The 24,317-nt window shown below is 39.0% G+C and overlaps 1 protein-coding gene across 13 annotated transcripts in view; it reads right to left on the bottom strand.

Moving 5' to 3' along the window:
* The window catches only part of ACTN2 (actinin alpha 2), a 71,588-nt gene that overhangs the window by 31,685 nt on the left and 15,586 nt on the right, over positions 1-24,317 (bottom strand). For 10 of the 13 annotated variants that reach the window (XM_074164658.1, XM_074164578.1, XM_074164611.1 and 7 more), the window contains exons 2-6: positions 14,600-14,714; positions 13,242-13,361; positions 5,540-5,626; positions 4,372-4,459; positions 2,256-2,334 (exon numbers count right to left, since the gene is read on the bottom strand). In XM_074164658.1, coding sequence (XP_074020759.1) covers positions 2,256-2,334; positions 4,372-4,459; positions 5,540-5,626; positions 13,242-13,361; positions 14,600-14,714 — 489 coding nt within the window. Of the gene's footprint in view, positions 1-512; positions 592-2,255; positions 2,335-4,371; positions 4,460-5,539; positions 5,627-13,241; positions 13,362-14,599; positions 14,715-24,317 lie in introns of all 13 variants that reach the window. The other 3 variants (XM_074164571.1, XM_074164593.1, XM_074164616.1) reach the window with 1 other exon arrangement.

Below are 24,317 nucleotides of genomic sequence, written 5' to 3'. Positions count from 1 at the left end.
TGCATGTTCAATAAAATGTGTTATAAAGAAGAGTTTACATTGTGAAACCTAAAAATTTGGTTATACTAGAATACAAAGTCTCTAATCATAAGTTCTCACTCTATCATCATTTAGCAGTTTTGTGTATCGTTGACATTAAGAGGAACTTAAAATGTAGACAATATTTAAAACCCATGACCTTATTTTTGCTATTAGACAAGACACCATATATAATACAACATTTACTAACTGTGTATACAAAAACTTACTGAAATTAAATGGGACAAAAATACAGTAAATCTAAGTGAGACCTATTGACTAGGTTAAAACACTTTGCAGATGGATGAGTGATGAGCACCTCCTATTTGTGTGCTTGGTACTAAGTCCCTGAGTAAATTATGCTCCACTGGTAACAGATTTGTTTAAAATCACAGCAACTTCTGAAGAGTTGTAAGAGATCTCCATCACCCATCTTTTTAAACAAAACTACAAGCCACAGTAACTAAAGATCTCTGCTACAGCTAAAGAAATACCTCATCTAACTTGTCATAGTCAAGAAGATCAGGCCTGTGTCTATGGATAAGGGCGTTGAAAGCAAGGCCATCTTTCCAGCTACAAGTTCACACAAAACACATTGGTGAGAAAAGGAAAGGACAGCATGCAGGAGATAAGAAACCAAGAAACAAGACACCAAGACAGCTGTTAATGTAGCCAAAATGAGCAGTCAATCAAACACAGCCAAGTCAGAAAAGCCAGATCTATTTTAGGATTTTTCTGCATGTGCTTTACGTGCCGCAGCTCAGCCTCAGTTTGAAACCTGACCTGTTCTTATTTTGGGAACCTCTAAGAGGAAAATATTAATGTTGAAGCAGGTCTGCTTATGTTCTATTCCCTTTTCTCAGCACTCATATATAGGATAGTTATACTGCGGAGTTTTTTAGTACTGTCTACCACTTTTTCAAAGCACAAACTCAATCAAACTAACTTCTGTTTGTGCCATGCTTGAGCACACATACGCAGAGGCAGGTAGTTTAGTCATTCCACGAACCTGTTTATCCATATAATGATTGTAAAGAGAATTAGAGAACAAGCTGGTGTTGATGGCTAATATTTTACCCTTGGGTTCAGATCTGCAGGTGTCTTAACAACTGCTAAATTTAAGTCTTATGTGTTTAGGAAAAAGTTCATTTAATTTTCATCACTGCACTCCTTGGGGACCCCAGCAAGAATTTATCATATATATAAAGCAGACTAAGGTTTTCAAATAATTTAATCTCATTCATTCATCTTTTCCCTCATCAAAAGCTTTCTGATAACAGTCCATTCCACTAGTAAAATCAATTTGTAATGGAAGGGCATGGAATGGAAAATATAGCCTACGATTTATCAGTCTCCCTCATCAATGAAAAGTTGCATTCATCGAATTAAAACCGTGATTAAGTTTTCTGCTTTACTGGTGTTTATGTGAGACCTCAAGATACATTCATCCCAGAGAGCAGAAAATGGTACGTATGTATTGAGAGCTAATATGAAAAGACAATATTCCACTTTCTTTCTAGGTTTTATTCTTCAGTAATGGTACCCAGAAATTCTGACATTATTACTTGCTCCTCCTTCCTCCCTCTCAAATCAAAGTGGCTGGTATCTTTTAGAATATGTGCATTTTGCCAGAAGTAGCACATTGTAATAAAGTAGTTTTGTAATCCCCCTGAGGTACTGCCTAAGGAAATTAGGATATCAGTTTTGTTACCACTTGTCTGAAAGTATAGGTAGAAGTATAATCTAAGAAGTGGTGAATATTTTCTATGTAAGACTAGTAACTTATTGCATACTCCTGATTACCAAGGGTAGTGTTTGTTCTCAGGAATCTTAGGATTAATCAGCATTTCATTGTTTACTGCTCTGCAGCGTACAGTCATTTACACCAGATACAAAAGAAGATGGACTGTATAATACTATCAGTGGTGAATGGAGAATTCCAATGTATTTGATTTAACATCCATATCAGGCAGTGTAAAAGACTTCATCAACTGCCTAGCAGCTGAGGACCAGATTCAGCAATTCAATGCTGAATTCATTGCAATAGAAAGGAAAGAGGGACACAGGACAGTCATGAGGTCCTTTCCTCCATGTGACTCATTCTTTTGGAGGGAGCTTAGAAAGCCAGTCAGAATTAGTATGCACTCCTCAACTTGTGTTTTAAAAAACATGCTAAGCAAACCAGAAGTGAGCCAAATCACTGCAGGACAGCATGCTGTACCACCCAGACTGATGACCTTATTTAGCTTGGAGTAGTCAATAAGATCAGGTCGGTGTCTGTGGATAAGTGCACATAATCCAAGGCCATCTTTCCAGCTTTACAACAGAAAAAATAGAATGGAAAAAAAAATAGTTAATAAATTCACGGCATTTTACAGTTTGATCCTTGCTCAAGGCTTAAAATCAAGCAGGAACTCTCCTGTCAAATCCTGACACTTATGTTCTGTCAATTCTCATCCCTCTGAGCTTTTCTGTTACTGTACTCTTTTTCCTGTAGTACGTATCTTACTCTGCAGTCCATAAACACTTAAGGACTCCATAATACTTTCTAGGCAGTGTACGTTATGTGCAACAGTCCCAACAGTCCCTGATTTCAATTGCTTAATTTGTGCAGTGTTCCTGGATAGCTCAGAGTACACATTCATCAATGAAAGTACATAATCTCCTATTACATTTACAATGTTTGCGAAAAAATGAAAGGAGAGCAAACCTGCAATTACTTGAATTTGCTGAAGCAACTGGATTTTTCTGTCAGTTATTTCAGTCAATTTTAATGGCACAATCATGTTGTGCTCATAGATGTATGAAGTCATAAAACAGCTTAGTTTATTTAAAACACTTCACACATATGGCAGCTTTGATCTGAGCTCTGAAACTTCAATGTGACATCCTTTCAGTGTGACACTACCTTTCAAGGCAAGAATAGGCAATGACCGGAGCTACAAATAACATCCATTTGGAAAGATTATGAGAGATTCCTTTCAGCCAGCAGCAATTATTCTGAAAGATGCTTTATGTAAACACTTTATGCAATCACTGGGACTGTGGGTTTGAGGTCTTATCCTGTGCAGTAACTGTATGATACTAAACATGTTAAAAATGTTAGAATCCCTTACACTGAGCTCTCTGGATAGGTCCTTCAAATAACAGCACCATCCCTAACAAAAACGTAATACAATAAATCAGAATATACATATATTGTATAATATAAAATCATCCAGAAGGTAAAACTGAATAAAAATGAAAACTAACAAAAAGCTTTTTTCCAAAAGGTATAGACTAAAATGATCTGGACAGCCCATTGTGAAGTAGTTCTGTAAGAGCCGATCAACCTAGACATGAATCAAGGTACTTCCATTCAAGATGTTTTCCCCATACCAGGTATCAGACCAGCATCTATAAACACTAAGATTCTGATCATGTAATTTACATTCATATAAAGCTCTACTGAAATATACCTCTATATATTCAAGGAAAATAACACATAACACATTTCAGATCTCCGAAAGGCAATACAGGGACTGTAAATCAAACAAATGTAGATACATGTGTGAACTGTATCTTCTCTGTCACTACACGTGCATATTAAGAATTAATTCAAAACACCAGAATACTCTTGTTATAAGTACTATAAAGGGTTTCACGGAAGGCAAGAACACACAGTTAAACAGTGCAAATGGCAAGTCAAATAGCTTAATGAAGTGGGTCACCGGCAGAGCTACAGGAACTAGCCCGGTGAAATCCCCAAGCCAGGCAGCCTGCATATGGCCTGGAACTCCCTTTCTAGCCCTTAATGAAAACACAGAACCAACGCTGGAGCTTCACTAAATTTTCCAACTTAGGTAATGATTCTGATTCTGAAAACAGCCATGTTTTTGAAGTGCTGCTGTTGTGTACTGAGTGCATTTTTGGCTGCTTATTTATAGTTATGTCACAAAATAAGAAAGACTGATTCACCATGAGATATTTGCATGCTCAACACATTGGTATTTTTGCCAAGAACAGTCCATACCTACAGTGGCTCTCATTTGAAAGCAGTCATTTGTCAAGTCACTATGCTGTGGTATTCAGGTATTCCTACATACCAAGAACCTCTAATAATGTAATATGGTCATTCTGTAAGTAGTAGGGATTTTTTTTTGCTTTTAAATAGTAACTGTGGATGCCATGGTAAATAATGCCAAAGGCTAACCAAAATAGGACTCTGGAGATAGGGCATGAGAATTTGAAAAAAGTCTAGTTAATGGTGAAGAGTGAAATTCTCCTGTCAAATATATACCTACACAACTGTGGGGAAAATTTGACCTAAAATATTTTAGACTGCTTCTACCCCTTGAAATAATGGCAGTTTACCTAAGATGGAAGTTCTGAATGTTCACATTTCTGTAAGGAGCAGTTTTCCTTTGACACCACAGCAGCAGCCCTTCTTTGGCAGAGGTCTCTGTAAAAGACATCAGGGGAATAAAAAAAGTGCTCAAGTAATTAATTTATTGTCATCTTAAATGTGGTCAGCCACTTGAAAGTGGTTGGCATAAGCCAACATTTAATCCTCAAAGATACTTATACAAATGGACTAACGGGGCTCCATTAGGACACGGAAGTCAGCTCAACTGGAACAACTCAGCCTAGAGTCTCAGCAGGCACAATAATTCTGGGATATCAGGAGTTTAAGAAATTATATTGGTTGGACAGCAGAATTTATATTTGGAGAAAAATACCCAATACAGATATAATAGAACTAGACATAAAAGATTGTGTTGGTGCCTACATGAAGTATGCTTCTTGTCTCAGGCCATCTGCTTATGGGGAGGTATAAGTGCTGAAGAAATACCTTCATTATCTGAATCCTGTGGGCATCTGAATGCATTAGTAAAGGATGGAAAAGATCAAATAGACCGTTAGGTCCACATTTAATGTGCCACAAATTACAGGCAGGACAGTATGCAGACCTTGAATTGACTCTACTTTTGTTGAAAATTGAGATTAGTTTCTAGAATTCTAGACTTTTCACAGCATAGACTTGATTTAAAGAGCATTGTAACTACAACACACTTTTTGGAGCCAGTTAAGAAGCCAAGTGAAAGTTAAGAAAAAAAAATTCTGAAGCATTAGGGGGAAAAAAAAGTGATAGAAAGAAGAGGGATATAATCAGAAAATATTTGCAAAGAATGTGAGAAATGGACAGGACTAAAAAAGTATTTTGGAAATAGGACGACCAATAGGGTATAGCATAGTTTCAGGCCACTGAAGCTCAGAAACACAGGCATGTTTCTATCTCTACAACTGAGAAGCATGCCCAGAACTTCTGCATTTAGAAAGCTGGGTCGAGGTCTCTCTTAGGATAAGCAGAGTAATTACTTTTGCCCTCCAGAAATTGATTTTGTCACCAGGTAGGGAACTTGCAGTATCATATTCTGTGAAAAAATAATTCATTTTTAAAACATGCATCTCACTTGTTCATAATTCATATTAAAATATCTTTAAACAAATTTCCTAATTATTTAACATAGCTGCATGTTACCTTCCACTGAAATATCCTGAATAGCAAAGCGAAGGATGATAGTCCAGATCATACCCAGAGTCATTTTCACATTGCCGTCAACAATTTCTGAGGTGAAAAAAGAGATAGTAGTAATATTTAGAATGTGTTTTCTATTTTCTCTTATTTTAATCATATAGAATCATAGAATCATCTAGGTTGGAAGGGACCTTTAAGATCATCAAGTCCAATCATTAACCCAACACTGCCAAAACCACCACTAAATCATGTCCCTCAGCACCACATCTACCTGTCTTGTAAATACCTCCAGGGATGGTGATTCCCACTTCCCTGGGCAGCCTTTTCAAGTGTTTGATAACGCTTTTGGTGAAGAAATTTTTCCTAATAACCAATCTACACGTCCCTTGGTGCAAGTTGAGGCCATTTCCTCTTGTCCTATCACTCGTTATTTGGGAGAAGAGACCAATGTCCACCTTCCTACAACCTCCTTTCAGGTAGTCGTAGAGAGCGGTAAGGTCTCCCCTCAGCCTCCTTTTCTCCAAGCTACACAACCAAGGTTCCCTCAGCTGCTCTTCATTAGTCTTGTGCTCCAGACCCCTCACCAGCTTTGTTGTCCTTCTCTGGACATGCTCCAGAACTTCAATGTCTGTCTTGCAGTGAGAGGCTCAAAAGTGATCACAGTTTTACATATATTAATAGAACAAATATCAATATATTATAGAATATAATTATAAAACAATAAAAAAGAAAAAGAAAAGAAATACTAAAATAATAAGAAAAATATAGTTGTGGAATTTATATAGAATATATTTCTATAAATAATATACTGTATTTAATAAATTCATTATATCATCTGGATTCATCAAATGAACCTGGGTTCATTTTTCAACAAACTCATGCTTGTGCTACCCTGGCAGTAGGACTGAAGATTACTGAAGTTAAGGTCACTTCAGCCCTTTCATGCTAAAAGGCTTCTCTCCAGGCAGTTGTAACCGTCTGAGATCTTTACCTTTTAGGATGACTTTTTTTTAGAGAGCGCCTGAAGGGAAATACTTCTTTAAAGTTTGAACAGTATCAGCCTTCTTGTTTTCAAATACAAAGGAACTGAAAAGAACATGGTCTTACCCCAAATTTTAAGAAACTACAGGACATTAACAATATTATTTTTTAATAAAATGGTACTCAGAAATCCCCTTATACTATTTAGACATTTTTGAGAATTTTATAGTGCCAGCACAGACTAGTTATGAACAACAGCTCAAGAGACACAGTACCTCCTGAGACTGCTACATAGCTTCCTGCCAAACAGTTCAGAAATATGGCTTTGAGGTTGTAATGTCTTACAGCTCTGATGCTTATGCACATTTATGTATCTTTAATATTACTGCTGAGGTTTCAATTTGTTTCAAGACCGCTTGAGTCTATCTACAACACAGAGCACTAGGAAGATGCTTTCTCCAACCCTTCTTACACAGACACAGGAGCCCCTTCCACAAACCAAGTCAGAATCCAGTGCTCCTACACTGTAATATGAACAGTGGTACCGCTTAAATTTCTCAACTCCAAAACATGTACTGCCAGACCACTTAAGTGTGGTGATAATAATGTCAAACCAATCTGAAAAGTATGGTGAGAGACTCAGAAGAACATAGTGAGACTGTAAGGAGGGTCCAGCACAGGACAGGGAGGAGGTGGGACAATGAGAGAGGGGAACTGCAGACTGCATTTCCAGTCACCTCACACTAAGAGAGCAGTGGAGCAGGGAAAGCACCAGCTGCTCTCCTACTTGAAAGTCACCTCCATCCTTCCTCAAAAAGCGGAGCAGCTGTGGCTGCCAGTGGGCCCACTGGTGTTCTGGGGAAGAAGCAGGAGGAATTTCCTCAATTTAATGTCAAATGCCAGTAGAGGTGCCAGCAGAAAATGCAGTCGATCTACTACGTAAAAGTTGCCTGAATCCAGGAGCAACTTTTACAGAACAAAGCAGCTGCTAGCTCCGAGACTTGAGGTACATGTTAAATTGCAGTAGTATGTGGCACAAGCTGTCATTTGAACCTATGGAATTAACAAATGTAGTAGGAGATATGGCACCCATCACTCATCTATATTTACTTTGTTAGTGTGATAATCCAAGCTTATATATGAATGGCTATTTTTCCACTTTCCCCTTTGGGTTCTACACTAATTTTCCAGAATTCTTACCTCACTTTGCCTGTCTTCTGTGCCTTATTACTATCTTATTGGCCTTGAAAGACCTCAAGCCTCTTCAAATCTCAGAAATAAACTCCTTCAGCCAAAAAAGACCAAATGGCAATTAGAGTATGTAGCTACTTCTCTCTCCTCCCTCTTCCTTGGTCAAGTATTTCATTGTATTTTGATCAGATGTCCGATACGTATATACAATAAAGAAGAATTTCTTCAAATGTAAAATAAATGAATTTAAATACTCAGGAGGCATTGCTGATTGTCAGGCAATCAAATCATGTATTTGCATAATCACTGCATCGTTGTTTTGATTTACATATCTGTATGTACACACAGACAGAATGAAAGTGCAAGAGAGGGAATTTTCTATGTTGTGCCTCAGGAGAATTTTCAAGCGATTTGCCAGCTTTGGTTTCTCATTATCTACGGCTAGCATAAAACACAAAAAAGTCATGTATAAAAGACAAGGAAAAAATATCTAAACAGATGGAAAACAAAGTTGTTAAATGTTGAAAAGTGCCAGTGATGAAAAAATTATTCATTCCTATCATTTTTCTTTACAGGTCAACAGAAGACTTCATTATTTAATTCACACTGCCTGTTTGTCCTGGGAGGAAGATAGTTCCTACCCCCTCACATATGCAAAGCTACAGCTTTCTGGGGAAAAAGGTCTTGCCAACCTATCAGGACAGGAAAGGACAGAAGGGAAATGGAAGGGGAAACAAAAACTGCCTAGGGAAAAAGCTAAGCAAAGCAGCGTGGCAAATTTTCAAAGGTTTCTGCTTTGGCTTTATTTATTAACTTTTTTTATTTTAACCTTCTTGTAGCAGATTCACAGATCATTTGGTCTTTAATATTTCTCCTGCTCCCCAGAAAAGCAATACAGAAGTGTTTCCTATTAACAGGATACTTATCTTTTGTGGCTCTACATATCTCAGTTCATTTCATTCAGGATGCAATTACCTTGCGAATGGAGTTATTGCACTTTTTTAAAACAAGGGAAAACTAACTCCTGGTCTGTGAATGGCTCATAAGGACTACTTTCACAGCTTTTGCGTTAGCTTCTTGACTCTCCAGTCTCATTTCATCACTAATGGATAGAAAAATTTTTTCACAGGACAGATCAGAGTAGCTAAATTTGGCTTCTGCTCAGCATCACAGCTAAAGGTGATCACCTCTCTCTTTCCACTACACAGACAGCCCAAGGAAGTCAGCCTCAGAACAGCAGTCAATGGCTTTAAAGAATATCCCTGGCCCCTTAAAAATACTAAATTGAATTTTGTACTGATGACCCACAGGAATCGCAGTTTAATCTTTACTTTGAGGCCCCATTTAAAATGCCAGTTGGTCCCCTTGGGCCTACATGCTTTTCACCACTCAGCATGTCAGATAATAAAACATGATCCTCAGCAGATTTAGATATAAAAGTTTAATGTTTTGGAAATTAAAAAGTATTCCAAGCATCCGTGTAACTCAGAGAATGCCAAAACAGATGGGTGCAGACAGGCACATATGCCCCATGCTCACACATAGAGGCACTGAGTTAAGGGTTTAAGGACTTTGACAACAATAAAAGCTTAAGGAGCCTGTGCTCTGCCTCCCAGCTGGCATTCATTCCATCTTCATACTATAATGACTGCCCAGTCAACAATGCTGAAAAATGCGGCAAAAGAGAAAAAAGAGGTAAAGTGTGTTTTAAAACCAGATCAGATTGCTGATCCAGTCTCCAGCATAGCTACAGAAACAGTTGTCAGCCCAAGTGATAGGGTAGGGCTGTGAAGTGTGGGAGCAAGTATGCAGAACAACAGGGCACGGGGACTCTCTAAACACATACTGGTGCCAGAGGTCCCACACTGTGAAACTATACCCAGTCAGATGTGATACTGCATTGCTGCATCAGCACGGCACCGTGCCTTAGATAACAAATTTAGTAGAGGGGATGTGGTAAACTTAACAGGGCACTAAGCATGTCTGGGCCAGAGCTGGCTTTGTGTTCAGCCTGCTTAGAGTAGGAGTGGAAGGCACACGAATCTATCTGCTCCCGCCCACATGGATGTAATCTAATGTGTGTTTGTAGCCATACTTGACATAGTGCAATGTCTTACAATGACAGGTTCCTCTCTGCATCTAAGATGTGACAGTAGCAGTGGATTTTTCTCCCATGCTTCAATCCAAGAATTTAAAATGTTTTTTTTCCAATGCTAATGAATGAATTTTTACTTCTAATCCCTCCATTTTACAGATTAAGAATTCCAGAAACAGGCAATAAAAGCATGTGGCGTAGTCAAGAACATCATGTTAATCTCCTGGCTTACTAACTATGGCCTGCCATTACATGCAGGAAGAAGTATTGAGTGCGCGGACAGACATCACCTTGCAGCAACTGGCTGAGAAGCTGGAAGAGGCCTCTTGTTCCTGCCTCCTTCCCAGAGGGAATTACCTATTACTACAGAGCATCCCAGCTCATGCCAGTTGCTGCCAAGGAGAAAAGCAGGGTTAGCTTAAATGGTTTTAGTAACTGATCTGAGCTATCCCAGATGCTTTGCCTTCAGGTGATAGATAAGGTGCTCCAGCTCTGCTCCCCAGTCTGAGCACCCTGGTAGCAGTGAGTAGCAGTAAGCAGCGCAAAATGAAGGAGATGGGAGTGCAGAAGGCTGCCCTGCTCCTTTCAGGAGCAGATATGAGCTGACGTATCTCAGTTTAAACACTCCAGCCTTGCTTGAAGAACCTAGGTGTGAAAACATTAGTACACTGTGCAAACTGTGTACAAAAAGTGTCATCAGAGAGAACAAGCACTGTCCCACAAGATACTGCTTCTGTTACACTCTTGTTTGCAGTCAGGAAGCCTCAGAGTCCCAGCGTGACATGACAGAAACTACCATTCATTTGCTCCGCACTCTCAGTATTTCTGCACCAGCTATCAAACAGGCTTCCATATTCTTAATTTTCATTTCCACAGATAAATTGCCTCTTCAGTACCCTCTGCTGTCCATTTAATGCCATGTCAGTCTCAGAATAACAACTGCAGAGGTTTAGGGTAGTGGCATATTTTTCCATCCCACTTCATTTAATTGAGCAAAGGGCCCAGCTGCCTCTGACTGCCTGTAAAACTGGCGTAGGGAGCCAGGCACCTCTGAAATGCAGTAGAGCTCTTCTGAGATCTGAAGTGCCTTTGGGAATTGCCTGTTTCTCCCCACTGGTGATATGTGCCTCAATAAAGGTCTCTGTTAGGCACCTAAAGATAGATAGATGGTATGGATTTGGACTCGGCCCACCCAGTTCAGTCTTGAATGAACAAAGGGTGAGTTCAAACAAATGCTCTACCCAGAGAACACCCGTTTCTTGGTATTCTGTACTTCTAGACCTAGAAACCAAAGGTCATTCACCAAACATTTGGTGAATGATACTTGAGGAATCAAGCAGGCTAGGTCAAACTGTTGTAGAATCAATGAATGCTGATAGATCTCTCCATTACTTCTACAGCCCTTATTCCACCTAATGAATCTTCCTGCTCCAGCCACAATTACAGTAAGCTCCCTGAGATCAAGGTCTGGAAGCCAGAATAAGGATATATATAAGCTTGGAGAAATCAGAAAACAGGAAGAGAAGGCTCATAAATCAATCTAAAAAGGCCTAGCAATGTGAATAGAATATAGCTAGTGCTCCTCTCTCACCATGATACTGCAGTTACAGCCAGAGTTTTGGTCTAAGGACATGTTAGAGACTGCCCCCAGAATTGACAGCACATCATTAATGTGCAATGAAATTGAAAGTAGTTGGATGTCATGCTAGCCACATCACTCCTTTGTATGGTAAATTATGCAAATATGTCTATGGAGCAGCTAGTTCTAGAGAGATCTTTGTCCTTTTTAAGCAATTAATTAGATCTCATAGGAGGCACAGGTTCACTTGCAGTGAGAGCCTGCCTTCTTTTGCTCAGAGTTTACATCTATCAGCATTTAGCTAGCCAACTGCATGCTTTTATTTAACTACCTGAACAACAGAACAATAATAAAGTAAATTTAGTAATAACATCCCACCCAACTTTCTTCATATGTTCAGTCTCTCCCCAGCTACCATAATTTCTTTTGATTACTCCCTTGACTCTGCATCTGAATTTTAGAAACACAGCTGGCATCCAGTCAGTCTCATAATAAAATGGGAGTAGGTCCCAGTCACCTGGTAGTGATGTCAGCCTTTGTCTTGTCTGAATAATATCTCCTAAAGATAAAAAAAGATCCCAGATTGGATAAAGCACACCCTAGAATCCAACCTGGTTTCTAAAGGAGTTCCTTATTTTTACTAATGTATAGGAAAAACATAATGCTCTGAAAGAAGAAATCATTATCTGAACACACACTGAATGACAGACAATTCAATTTTACCTTAGAGATAAACTAATCTTAGAGCTCATTTATAGCCCTACCCTTCTCCAGGTGTCCACAGATTTCCACCTCTCATCCTTTCAGAGATATAGGTCAGCAATCAATATTAAGAGAATTTCGAGGCACCCATATATAGAGAAAAGCCTGCACAGTTTGGTCAAGGGTCTCCATCAGACTTCAGCTTGGGGCTGAGTGGCTGGAAAGCTGCCCGGCAGAAAAGGACCTGGGAGTGTTAGTGGACAGCCAGCTTAACATGAGCCAGCAGTGTGCCCAGGTGGCCAAGAAGGCCAATAGCATCCTGGCTTGTATCAGGAATAGCGTGGCCAGCAGGAGCAGGGAAGTCATTGTGCCTCTGTACTCGGCACTGGTGAGGCCTCACCTCGAGTGCTGTGTTCAGTTTTGGGCCCCTCACTACAGGAAAGACATTGAAGTGCTGGAGCGTGTCCAGAGGAGAGCCACCAAGCTGGTGAGGGGTCTGGAGAACAAGTCATATGAGGAGAGGCTGAGGGAACTGGGCATGTTTAGTTTGGAGAAGAGGAGGCTGAGGGGGGACCTCATTGCCCTCTACAACTACCTGAAAGGAAACTGTAGAGAGGAGGGTGTTGGCCTCTTCTCCCAAGGGAATAACGACAGGACCAGAGGAAATGGTGTAAAGTTGCGTCACGGGAGGTTTAGATTAGATATTAGGAAGAATTACTTTACTGAAAGACTGGTCAAGCACTGGAACAGCCTGCCCAGGGAGGTGGTGGAGTCACCATCCCTGGAGGTATTTAAGAAACGTGTAGACATGGCTCTTCAGGGCATGCTCTCGTGCCCGGGATTGTTGGTTTGTGGTGGGGTGTTGTGTGTGAGGTTGTGGGTGTGGGGTTTAGTTGGTGGGTGCTTTTTTTTTTGTGTGTGTGGTTTTTTTTGTTGTTGTTGTTGGTTTTTTTGTTTTGTTTTGTTTGCTTGTTTGTTTGTTTTTGTGTGTTGTGGTTTTTTTTGTTGTTTGTTTGTTTTTTTTAATGTGGTTGGACTCGATGATCTCAAAGGTCCCTTCCAACCACTAAGATTCTGTGATTGTGTGATTCTGTGATTCTTTGCAATATGAATGCTTAGGAAGTAAGTTAAATGCATTGTCAAGCTCTGTCACATACCTTCTGCACCGATTGACACAAGTTTCACTCCTTTGCTGGCAATATAATCCAGAGCCTTGTTGACATTAGCAATTTTATGGAAGCGCATCTTCCCTCTGTCTGGTTTCGGTAGTCTTTCCCCTGCAAAATAACAAATTTCATGTGTTTATTGTTATATACACCTGGCTACAGACATACAACTGATTAGAAATCAAGAGTGAACGTGCCCTGAACGCTGTCTAAAAGTTATTTTAACAGGTATTTTTCTGAAAGAATGTAAAATGGCTTTGAACAAAACCCTGAAAATTCAAATCTGACTTAGATCTATCTGATATACTAGTAAAATCAGAATAAAGTTTTTATCTTTGCCCTAAAGATATGTGAGTGCTTCCTGATCCTCAACTTCTGGTTCCTTCCTACTGTCTGCATTAGAGTAGCTGAATATTAAGAAGGCAGGATGTTCTCAGATCTCATCACTCTCACCTGCCTGATTGTAAAGAGAGGCTGGATTCTATGTGGCAGATTAGCCATGGCATCCTTCCACATCTGACCAAGAACAATGGCTTTTAACAACCTCATCCAGTACAGTAGAGCAGCTAATTTCAGAGCATAGGCTGATGTGTTTGAATGAACTTCTCTTTTCAAAGGATCACAAAGAAGAATAATTTCTGAAAATGTGACTCTCCATTTCATGAACAGTGATCATTTGAAGATCTTATTTCCCCACTGAAATCTCCAGCAAAAACATAAACTGTCTTTTCCATAAAGATATCTTAAAAATCTTCTTGCCCTTTTTCATCTTTGTTGTGTGTCTGTAACTTGAGCTCTTCAGGGGCATTCTGAGTGTACCTTGGGGACTGCCTCTCTGAATAACACATCAAATGAGTGACATCGTGAGTTTACATCAGTTAGTCAAAAGTAGTTCTTGGATGCTCCACCCTTCTGAAAAATGAGACTTTTTACTTGTGACTAAATATTGATCTAGTTTTACACTCACTTTTGAAAGCATTGTTACATCCAATAGAGTTCTTAAAAGCAAAGCAAAACTTTTATACTAGAAGTGGAATAAAATGAATTTGTCATCAAAGAGTAAAGGCTTTTTAATTGTTTGGGGGTAAGATCGGGTCCTCAATGTTTGTGGTTTGTCCAACAACACTGTGATGTCAGTGATACCTTGATACCCTGTGATATTCTGGAACACAAGCACAAGGTAAAAACAGAGGGCTTTTTCCTCCCTTATGTTTTACAGAGTGTTTCTTCTCTCACTTTTCAGCCTACTTGAAGTTTGTGTTCATTGCTCTGAATTAACAATTTTTGTTCTTTTAAGAATGTTTCAGTTAGCATGCTGTAAACACATAGCAAAATTCATTTTAGCCAACCTGAGATAACTTCCAAGAGGAGCATCAGTTTAAGGCCATTTCTGAAGTCCTCTTCAATGTTCTCAATTTGCGTGCCTGCTTTCCTGAGGTGGGAATTGCACCAGGCTGTAAACGTCTGTAATAGTAATTAAAAATACATATTTATCAACACGGCATTTTCCAGAACAACTGCTACACCATCTGAGTAAACACTGCATCTGAGATTTTCACTACTGCCTTAGAAATTTGGATGTCCAACTTCCATTCATTTTATACATGTCGCTGAGTTCAAAATTCTTACCCCAGATGTTCATGAAGATGCAAAGAACTGCTTGATTAGAAGCAAAATTGTGCTAGATTCTGCTTGTAAATGCATCCCAAAAAAAGATCTACACATAAAGGCAAAATTTGTCAAATAGTGATTATTACGCTTACCATTTTATGAGCACAAAATTTTATGTTGGCACTTAACCTGTTACACATTCTTCCTCAAAGGAAAGATTGATAAGTTTTTAGGGGAGTTTTAACTCCCCAGTTTTTAAGGGGAGATTTAGATTGGATATTAGGAAAAAGTTCTTTACCATGAGGGTGGTGGAACACTGGAACAGGTTGCCCAGGGAGGTGGTTGAGGCCCCTTCCCTTGAGATATTCAAGGTGAAGCTCGACGAGGCCCTGGGCAACCTGGTCTAGTTGGGGGTGTCCCTGCTGACTGCGGGGAGGTCGGACTAGATGACCTTTGGAGGTCCCTTCCGGCCTGGACCAATCTATGAATCTATATGGTATAAAGGAAGCTGCGTGATAGTAAATTGTAGGCAATAGCAAACACAGAAGCAAGAATTTCTACTACTTGAATTCATGTTACAATAAACAGTTCTTATATAGATTATCTATGCCAGAGAGAAGTAACAAGCATTTCTCAGAGGCAAAAAGTTATGAGAATACTCTTCAGGATGAAGTAAACTGAACAGAGACTTTATACAGCAAGGATACCAGCAAAATTGCAGCTGCTCCTACTTGTAACTACAGTGAGAAACAGCATGCTTTTTGAAAACATGGACAATTGGATGGTTTTTGAAAGTTTACAATAATTCAAGCACAGAATTTCAAATTTCAAATTTCAATAATTTTCAAATTACAAATTTCAAATTACCATAGTTTTAAAAACATTTAATGTATATAGTTTAAAAAATAAAATATATCCTAAATCCCCATTGTCAATATGAAATTTCCTTTGGCCTTCTTTTTTTCTTGCCTGTTTTTTAAGATTATTTAATTTCTGATCTCTCAGAAACAGAATAAGAAAGGCCAGTAGATGAAGGCAAAAACCTTCCCTGGAACTGAATCTTGTAAATTCTAGACAGATTTCATATCTTAAATGAATTTGAATTTGAATTTTCAAAAATGGTCTGTTCTTAAAAATGGAACTTTCTCTTAAAGAATAACATTTTGATTGTTGTTGGGTTTGAGTCCATTTATGTGAAGAATTTATGAGCAGCTTGCTGGGCTCTTTTCTCAGTGCTCCTACAGTGACAAGGGCCAGCTTGCTAAACTTTAGTTTTATCAGCTTCTCTCCAATTGAAAGGAAGAAGCAAGAAGCGCTACGCATATGGGGGAGCTGTGCAGTGAAATCCCTAATTCTAGATACCCAGAGGAAGGAGGAGAGAAGACAGTACTGGAAGTGGTTTCTGGGCAGGGGTCCTGTTGACATGCAGAGGATGAGTTGCAGGCAGAGGCATAAGAAAGTCATTCTGTGTGCAGGTAGAGGTAAGTATGGCTGCAGCTGAAGCGTCTCTGCAAATGCATCTATTTTAATAAAGGGACGTTAGCTTGAAAAGCAGTCATTCAGGAAGGTACAACTTCCCTCATTTTAAGGTAACTAGCTTTACTGAGCTCATGGGAGACATGAAACCAGAGTGCATCAAGATTCACAACAGAGATACTAGGCACCTCTACCCTCAGGGCTCCACATGATGGAGTCTTAGGATGGTATTTTGTTTGGATTATTATAGGGTTAGGATCTATTTTATAAGACTAATTTGTCTGCCTCAAGCAATATCTTGTTCTAGTGATGTGTATCTAAAAAGGCTTAGCACCACATTAAGCCATTTGCAAACACCAAAAACTGCAACAAGCATTCTTGGAAGGAACAATATTAAAGTAATATAGAAAAAACAGCTGAGAGCACTCAAGGGTAAATGCACATGAACCTTGCATGGCAATTTGGCAATAAATATTGGAAAGCTGAACCAGTAAATGAATAAGCCTTTCATGAATTGAGCTTGTGATGGACGTGCTTAGCTGCAGATGCTATTGCAGTTCATAGAATTGTTCCAAGCACAGCACGCTAAACTCAAAGAGGAATTTGGAAAAAAGAACCTCAGCCATTTCCACCTCTTCTTTTAGACACTTTACAGTGAACATTCTGACCTTGTACCACTCAAGTAAATGAGTTTTCCCCATTTTTCATTTAATGAAGAGTTTAATGGCAACAACTGCACCAGTTAAGCAGTCTTGAAAGACTAATCTGATTCCTGCTGTGAAGAAAGCTACTTCTCACGCAGTTTCTTAAGAGAAAATGGAACCTGGCACTTCTTAGCTCATATATGCATATATAAATACAAAAGCAAATTAGAATTTTGTCCACCTCTAATCTCACTGTGGTCCTCTACTTCGCCTCTTCAACAGCTGATTCAACTTACTGGATGCTGCACATAGACAAAAGTAAAAGTTTTGTTCAAAGATCCCAAAATTTTCAAGTAATTTATATAGTTTCTCTTGAAAACAGATGCTTTTACAGGACTGAGTTTGCTGAGAGACAAACTCTCTTCTCGATCATGTTCACTATATGAAGACACTAAGTAGCCAATGTTGCTGTGATATAAACAAGGAAAAGATGCTCCTACTGCTGAGTCAAGCTGTTTTCAATAAATAGTTTGATGACAGTCACTGGTTTTGGGGTGCCTTTTTATATCTGTAGGTTATTTAAGATTCTTTCCAATATTATTAGGGTTTGTCATTGACTGTAGTATTCTGAAGGATAAAGTTGAAATTACCTATGAAGCCCCCATTCACAAGATAACAAGTTCTGCTGAAGCACTCTACTGTGCACAGATTCTTTATTTAGACTGTCTGTATCTAGACAGTTTAGATTATCTTCTGTACCTAGAATAAGAAATTTAGATCTTTTATCTGAACTACAGTTTCTCAGAGCTTTCTGTTTTACCAGCGCACCACGTCATGAAATCGTGCTATCCCCTTATGACAGTTGTCTTGTGCCTCATGGAAAGTGTGGCTGCAGTACATTACAGCAGACTCTCGGCATGTGGCTTCATAGCCTGGTGCCTTCTGAAGTGACTTACTTTCCCTAGGACTAAACACCATTATAGGAATGTTACTTAATGAAGTGTTTACTATCTTTCAGTGATGCAATCCGTAAGCGACTGCATTAAAACTACTGCAAAAATTAACCTGCAAATGTTAAGTTTCCACGATCCACATTTTATTTAACCCCCATCCTTCTGTTCTTATTGTGATAACACTTGTTCTCACTGCTTTGGCTTTAACTAACAGTTCTATTCATAGTTATTAAGAAACAATTCAAAGCATGTTTAAGTCCTGGAGATCAAAATACAGCCAGCATAAAGTACCCTGCAAATTTGTAATCCACTGGGATTTAAAAGCTATTAAATGACTTAGACAAAGCAAATTCCTTTTTCTGCTGAGCTGTACAGTACATTTCAGAGTATCAGATTGCCCAGAGAAACAAGGCAGGACTGAAGGCACCAAGTTGAATACCAGGAGGGATACAAGTTATGTGTCTAGAAAGCTAGACATTTCTTTTTAGAATTTATTTACCATAGGTGGCTTTACAAATTTTAAAAATTAATAAACAAACATCTCTCCTTTTGCAAAGTTGTTACTACAACTCATTCTTAGATGAGAGACCACAGAAGAGGGGATGCAGGGCAGGAAGCCAAACAACATGCAGTCCCACAGGTAAATGTTCTCATAATGCACTATTAATTGTCTACTGTCACAGGTCTATTTTGGAAAAGCTAACTCCAGAAAAGGAAACGCAGTTTATGTTCTATGCCCTCTTAGCCTCATTGTGAAGACTGCCAATAGCATATTCTCCTTAATTTGGATTCATAGATCTGTGATGGCAAAATGCATACCCAAGAAAAAAAGACCTTACCTGGTAATTTACTCAGGCCACTTAATTTTACAAGCCCTTGACAAGTAGAATTGCCACAAAGGGGCAGGAAAAGGACATATCCCTAATCAATTACCAATCAACTGCAGGTAATGCCAAAAAATAATAGGATATGCCCACTCTGTGAAAATATTTTTACATGTGAAGGACATACTTTGATGGAAAAAGTGGTATCTCTTGAAAGCTGAGTTGTCCTACACTCCCGAGAAAGCCCACGTCCTCTTTATGTGAATGTAATGACATCTTACTTTTGATAGTGCTTCAAAGCCAGAAAACAAGATGCTATAGTAACAAGTTTCATATGTGCACTTAATAATAGGGATAAAGAGAATTGAGAAAGCACCAGTTACTTCCCTCTCCAATACTGTTACCCACCGGTAGGTCACAAGACAACTTGTTCTACCTGCTGAAGATAGAGGGTAAATTTCTAGTTTGCAACTGACAGTGAGTCCAAAATGTACATCACCAAAACAGCAGCATAACTTGCATGGGGACATGTACAGGGGATACACTTCACAAGTTCAGGAGGATTTATTTATTTGCACTCAGAATTGAAATTGAGAAGTGGATCCAGCCCAATAACGGACTGGAGACTGGTATCCTATTTAGTATATATTTTTCATAACAAAGTTAACACTGCCTTTTGCTCTCTCCAACTTAAATTAATTTTCTGTCTCCTATAACATTTACAAGTTTTAAAAAATAATATTTATTTTAAAAGGTATGTGTCTGCTTGTCTGTACCCCTACCAGAAACGCTGCTGGCCTACGAGTCATTTGTTTTTTGAGTTTCTAGCCTCTCTGTAACATTTACATAAGAAAAAGTAGACAAAATCAGATTTTAACCTGTAAGTTATGAAAAATATTGCATTTACAGAAAATGTAATATTTCCCATGTCTGTTAAGTAAGGCAGAAGCACAAGTCATTTTCAGTGGACCTTAAATTCTAATACCCGGAGCAGGAGAACACACCTGAAGAAAATTAACTTCAAATATAAACATTCGACACATTTGTTTATAAACATATGTTTTATCCCTAATCATCTCACTTTCATAGAGTTGTTTCTTATAACTCCGCTTTATAGCCCTTCTTCTAAAGTATTTTTCCTCTCTACTTGTGCTAGCTGAGGGTCTTCATTACTCCTAGGCTAAATAGGATGCAGTGATTCATTCTGTAGTTATACAGAACATTACTGGGCTCTGAGCGCATGGCAAGGGTGTTACAGAAAGAGCTCTGCCAGAACATTCCCACTAGGCCAGACTGAGGTTTCCCCTTGAAGAATTGCCCATCTGTCTGTTATCCATGTTTTAAAATATAAGTTGTGAACCTGCAACATGATCTCCTAGCTCCTGGGTCCACACAGTGTTCTAATGACTGCGCGATCAGGGCTTTTCTCTGGGCTTGAGATACAGTCTGCGTTGGCCCTCGTTCTCTTAACTATTTGATTCTGCTCCCAAAAGAAGGGCCATGAAGGTTAAACAGCAGAAAATTGCACAGCCTTTAAAACTAACTTGATGTGAACCAATAACTACACCTGGCGTCTTTTTAGATGTTCTTGGAACTTCTAAGTCAGCTATATTTTTAGTATATTAGGTGCATGAGTATATTTTTATGAATTGAAAATACATAAAAATCTTCCACCTTACTCGTTGGTTTGAATTACTCTTAGCTGGTCTAAAGTTGTGGCAGGGGAGGTTTAGATCAGACATTAGGAAGAATTACTTTACTGAGAGAGTGGTCAGGCACTGGAACAGCCTGCCCAGGGAGGTGGTGGAGTCACCATCCCTGGAGGTATTTAAGAAACGTGTAGACATGGCACTTCAGGGCATGCTCTAGTGCCTGAGACTGTTGGTTTGTGTCTGTATGTGGGTGGGTGTGGTGTGTGGTTGTGGGTGTTTGTTTTGTGTGGGTTTTGGTTTGGTTTTGTTGGGTTTTTTTGGGGTTTTTTTTTGTGGTTGGACTCAATGATCTCAAAGGTCCCTTCCAACCAAAAAGATTCTGTGATTCTGTGAACTGTTCCCTTGCTCTTGTTTCCCCTTGCAGTGGAAGCCTAAATGCATTGGTACATGTTAGTAAAATAACTAGAGTAACTGTAACAGGAGAGGTGGTTCACCAATACAACTCAATCATGACAAAACACCTGGTAGGCAAAGTGGGATTTTAACACTGAACACACCAGAGCACAGCAACAAGTCAAATGAAGCTCAGTGAAAGCATAGTGAGGATGCCATGAAGGCTAAGGTAGAGGGAAACGTTTAGTGTGTTCCAAAAGGTCATTAAAAGGAAACCCTCAAATCATAGATAATATGTCAAAGCCAAATTCCTGGGAACAACAGAAAGGATAGCATAGAACAGTCTCACAAAGGAAGTTAGTAGGAGCTCCATCACTAGATCCCCATATCCAAAGCTGTGGAAAGCTCTCCCTGCTCCAGCACATCCATCCATATAGCTGAACAGAAGGTGTCAGAGATGACACACTAGCATACTCTGCACTGTCAGCAGATTTGCTCTAGTAACTAAGGGAACTTCACCCCAGTTCCTTAACTGTGTCATTCACAGGAGATGTTGTCAAAGGGATACATTCATCACACAGGACATCACGTCTTGCTAGCATTCTGCATTTTGCTTGCATTGAAGAGCAAGGGGAGACCTCAGTCCTTACAAAGCAGGTGGCCTAATCCTATGCGAGTCTAGGGTTTCCTGTAAAACATGTAACCCCCTCTTCCAGCACTGAATGATCGCACGTGTTTTACAGTGCTCACTATTAACAAAAAAAACCACCCCAGAGCATGTAAATATCCCTTCAAGAGTAATTTGGCAAGGCTGAACTATGAGAAATATCAGGAAGATTACTGAGCCTTTTGTTACAAAGTGCGTGACATTAGCTCTTTCTTTCAGAGGAGGCGAACAGAGAAAGGTTATGTTGTCCAATTGGTCTAAAATGGAAGAAAACTTAGGAGGCAGCAAGATGTATGGAAAATTCAGTATGGGTAACTGCATGCACTATCCTCACCTCAGCCTTTTTTTTCTGAAGGGAAGAACAGGAAGGAAAAGAAGGAAGATAAGAGGTTTCACAAGGTCTTTGGAGGGGCTAAAACAGTTAAGATATTGCAAGGTTTATTAGGAGCAGGCAGATAATGTGTTTACTGGATCACCTGAGACAGCTGGGAAAGACAGAGAAGTTTCCATGCCCATAAGCCCATCTTTACATGTGAGAAAGAAGCATCAGTCATTCTGAAGCATGAAAATTTAGATAAGTCTTCAGACAACCCAGGACTTTGATGGATCATTGGTATAATGCTACAACAGCTCTACTCCATGAAGGAAGCTCCTTCCTTTTTCAGCACTGTTGATGACACCCAGTTATTAAAGTTTTACAGCAACAGGCATCTGTGTGATCCAAATGTGTGACTTCTCAGAATACATGCAGTGCCGTAAGGTTGCCTGCTTGTGTATTTTTATCAGTTTAAAACAATTCTGCCTATTTTAAATGTATTTTCAATCAGAAACATTGATATTTTAGAAGTAGGAGCACACGCAATGTTTAAAATCCCATTTGAAACTAAAAAGTGTTCAGGGTCTGTAGGAAAATTCTGGTCTAAATCTACTTTTCATTTTTGAAATTTCAAGAATCACTCAAATTAGAGAACCCTGCTCAGAAAAATAATGCAGAAATAAAAGAAGCAAGAATCCAATGAAAATCTTTACTAAAAGCATGGGCATGGTTTTACCTTGCATTATAAACACTGCAAGACATCTTTACCCATTCTTATCTTTACAATATAACTGCAACCTACTCAATTTATTAAGGTGAAGGAATTAGAAAGACAAAGGAACTGTAAGAAAAGAAACTTACTGTCTACTTCTGGTATGTTCTTTTAGTTCTGAATGTTTTTTAACACATTCCTATCACTAAGCAGACCAGAATGGTCTGTGTAAATTTAAATGTGGTAAACTTAATAATAAAGGGAGAAATATAGTCTTATAGGTGATAAAAGGTTTGGCATATTTTATTTACACAGAAGTGGGAAATTTTGCTATGCAAGTAGCATCAACTTTTGCAGAATCCAATCATATTTTAAAAATTAAACTTCCAAGGACAAGCAAGCAAATACTTATGTTGTGCTACCTTTCTAAGCTTGCACTTACGTACTTGCATGTCCTCCCCTCATGATTTTGCCTACCTCAACTCTAGCCATTTGTCCTAGTTCCACTAGTTGAACTAGAGTATTTTAAAGATGCCCCCACCAGGACTCTACAGAAGCAGATCTCTTTTATGTCACATACCTAAGCTGGTTGCAACAGCAGAGAGCCATTTATTTAAGAAAACTGAACACATAACCGGGGGGGGGGGGGGGGGGGGAGTGTTTAGCAAGTCAGAGAGTTGATTCCTACTAATGGTGAGTAATGGCTCACTATTAAGCAGAAGGGCTTATTAAGTGCACTTCTGTAGGAATCTGCCCTAAACTATTTCCTATAACACATTTTACTACTCAGTTAGATGACAGAATAGAGCATATGCTTATAACATTCGAATATGACAGCAAAATGATGGGTCTGTAAGCATGTTTCATGACAGCTACAATTCAAACTAATCTTGACAAATCAGGGAGATGACTTGAAGAAAACTGGATGCAGATTAGCAAGAAGTCTGAAGTGCTGGCCTCCTCCAGTAATAAATAACTGCAAAAACACAGGATGGAGAATTACTGGCAGGGCAGCAGCACTGAAGAAGAGGATCTGGGAATAACAGTGGATCACAACCCAACCAAATTAAAAAATGTTGTGCTGTTATAAAAGGTGAATACAATACTGGAATGTCTAAGCAGAAGAACAGTGTATCAATATCTGAAGTATTTCTTCCAATCTCCCCTGTGCTGGAAAGGGATTAGATGTAGTATTGTCCCCTCTTTTGGGCACAAAATTCAAGAGGACTATGGACCACTTGGAGAGAATCCACGAAACAGCCATGAAAAGAATAAAATTCTAGAAAATTTAATCTATGAAAAATATAGAACCATTGGAAGGGTTCAGTCATGAGAAGTTTGAAAAGAGTAATACTTGTCTCAACCATTTAGGCAGTCACAACAGAGAAGAGAATAAATCAGCTGTGTTTATTTAAGATAGAGCTTAAGATACTCATGAGCTTAAATAACAACAAGGAAGACTTAGATTAATTTTTATCTCTAGAAGCAGTGAAGCACTGGAAGACATTGGCTGAGTAAATGTGAAATCCTTCTTCTTGGACAGCATCAAGAACAAGTTGGATAAATGCACTGAGAACAGCATGAGCATATTTGCTTCTGACCGAAAGTAGGGGAATGGACGAAATGCTTTCCCAGATTCTCCCAGTCATACTGTCTATGATGTTAATGGAATATTCCCATCCTATTTGACATCTACAATGCAGCCTTGAAAAGGGATAATAGGCAAGCAGACTCTTTTTCCTTCTAGATTCTGTGGCTGAGAAGCCCTAAAACTTAGCTATGTGTATTATATATATATGTTATCCAAAGATACCAAATA

The sequence above is a fragment of the Numenius arquata genome, chromosome 2 (genome assembly GCF_964106895.1).
Source record: "Numenius arquata chromosome 2, bNumArq3.hap1.1, whole genome shotgun sequence".
Taxonomy (NCBI): Eukaryota; Metazoa; Chordata; class Aves; order Charadriiformes; family Scolopacidae; genus Numenius; species Numenius arquata.
Note: the sequence above shows the minus strand (reverse complement) of the source record. Positions and strands in the feature narration are given on the sequence as shown.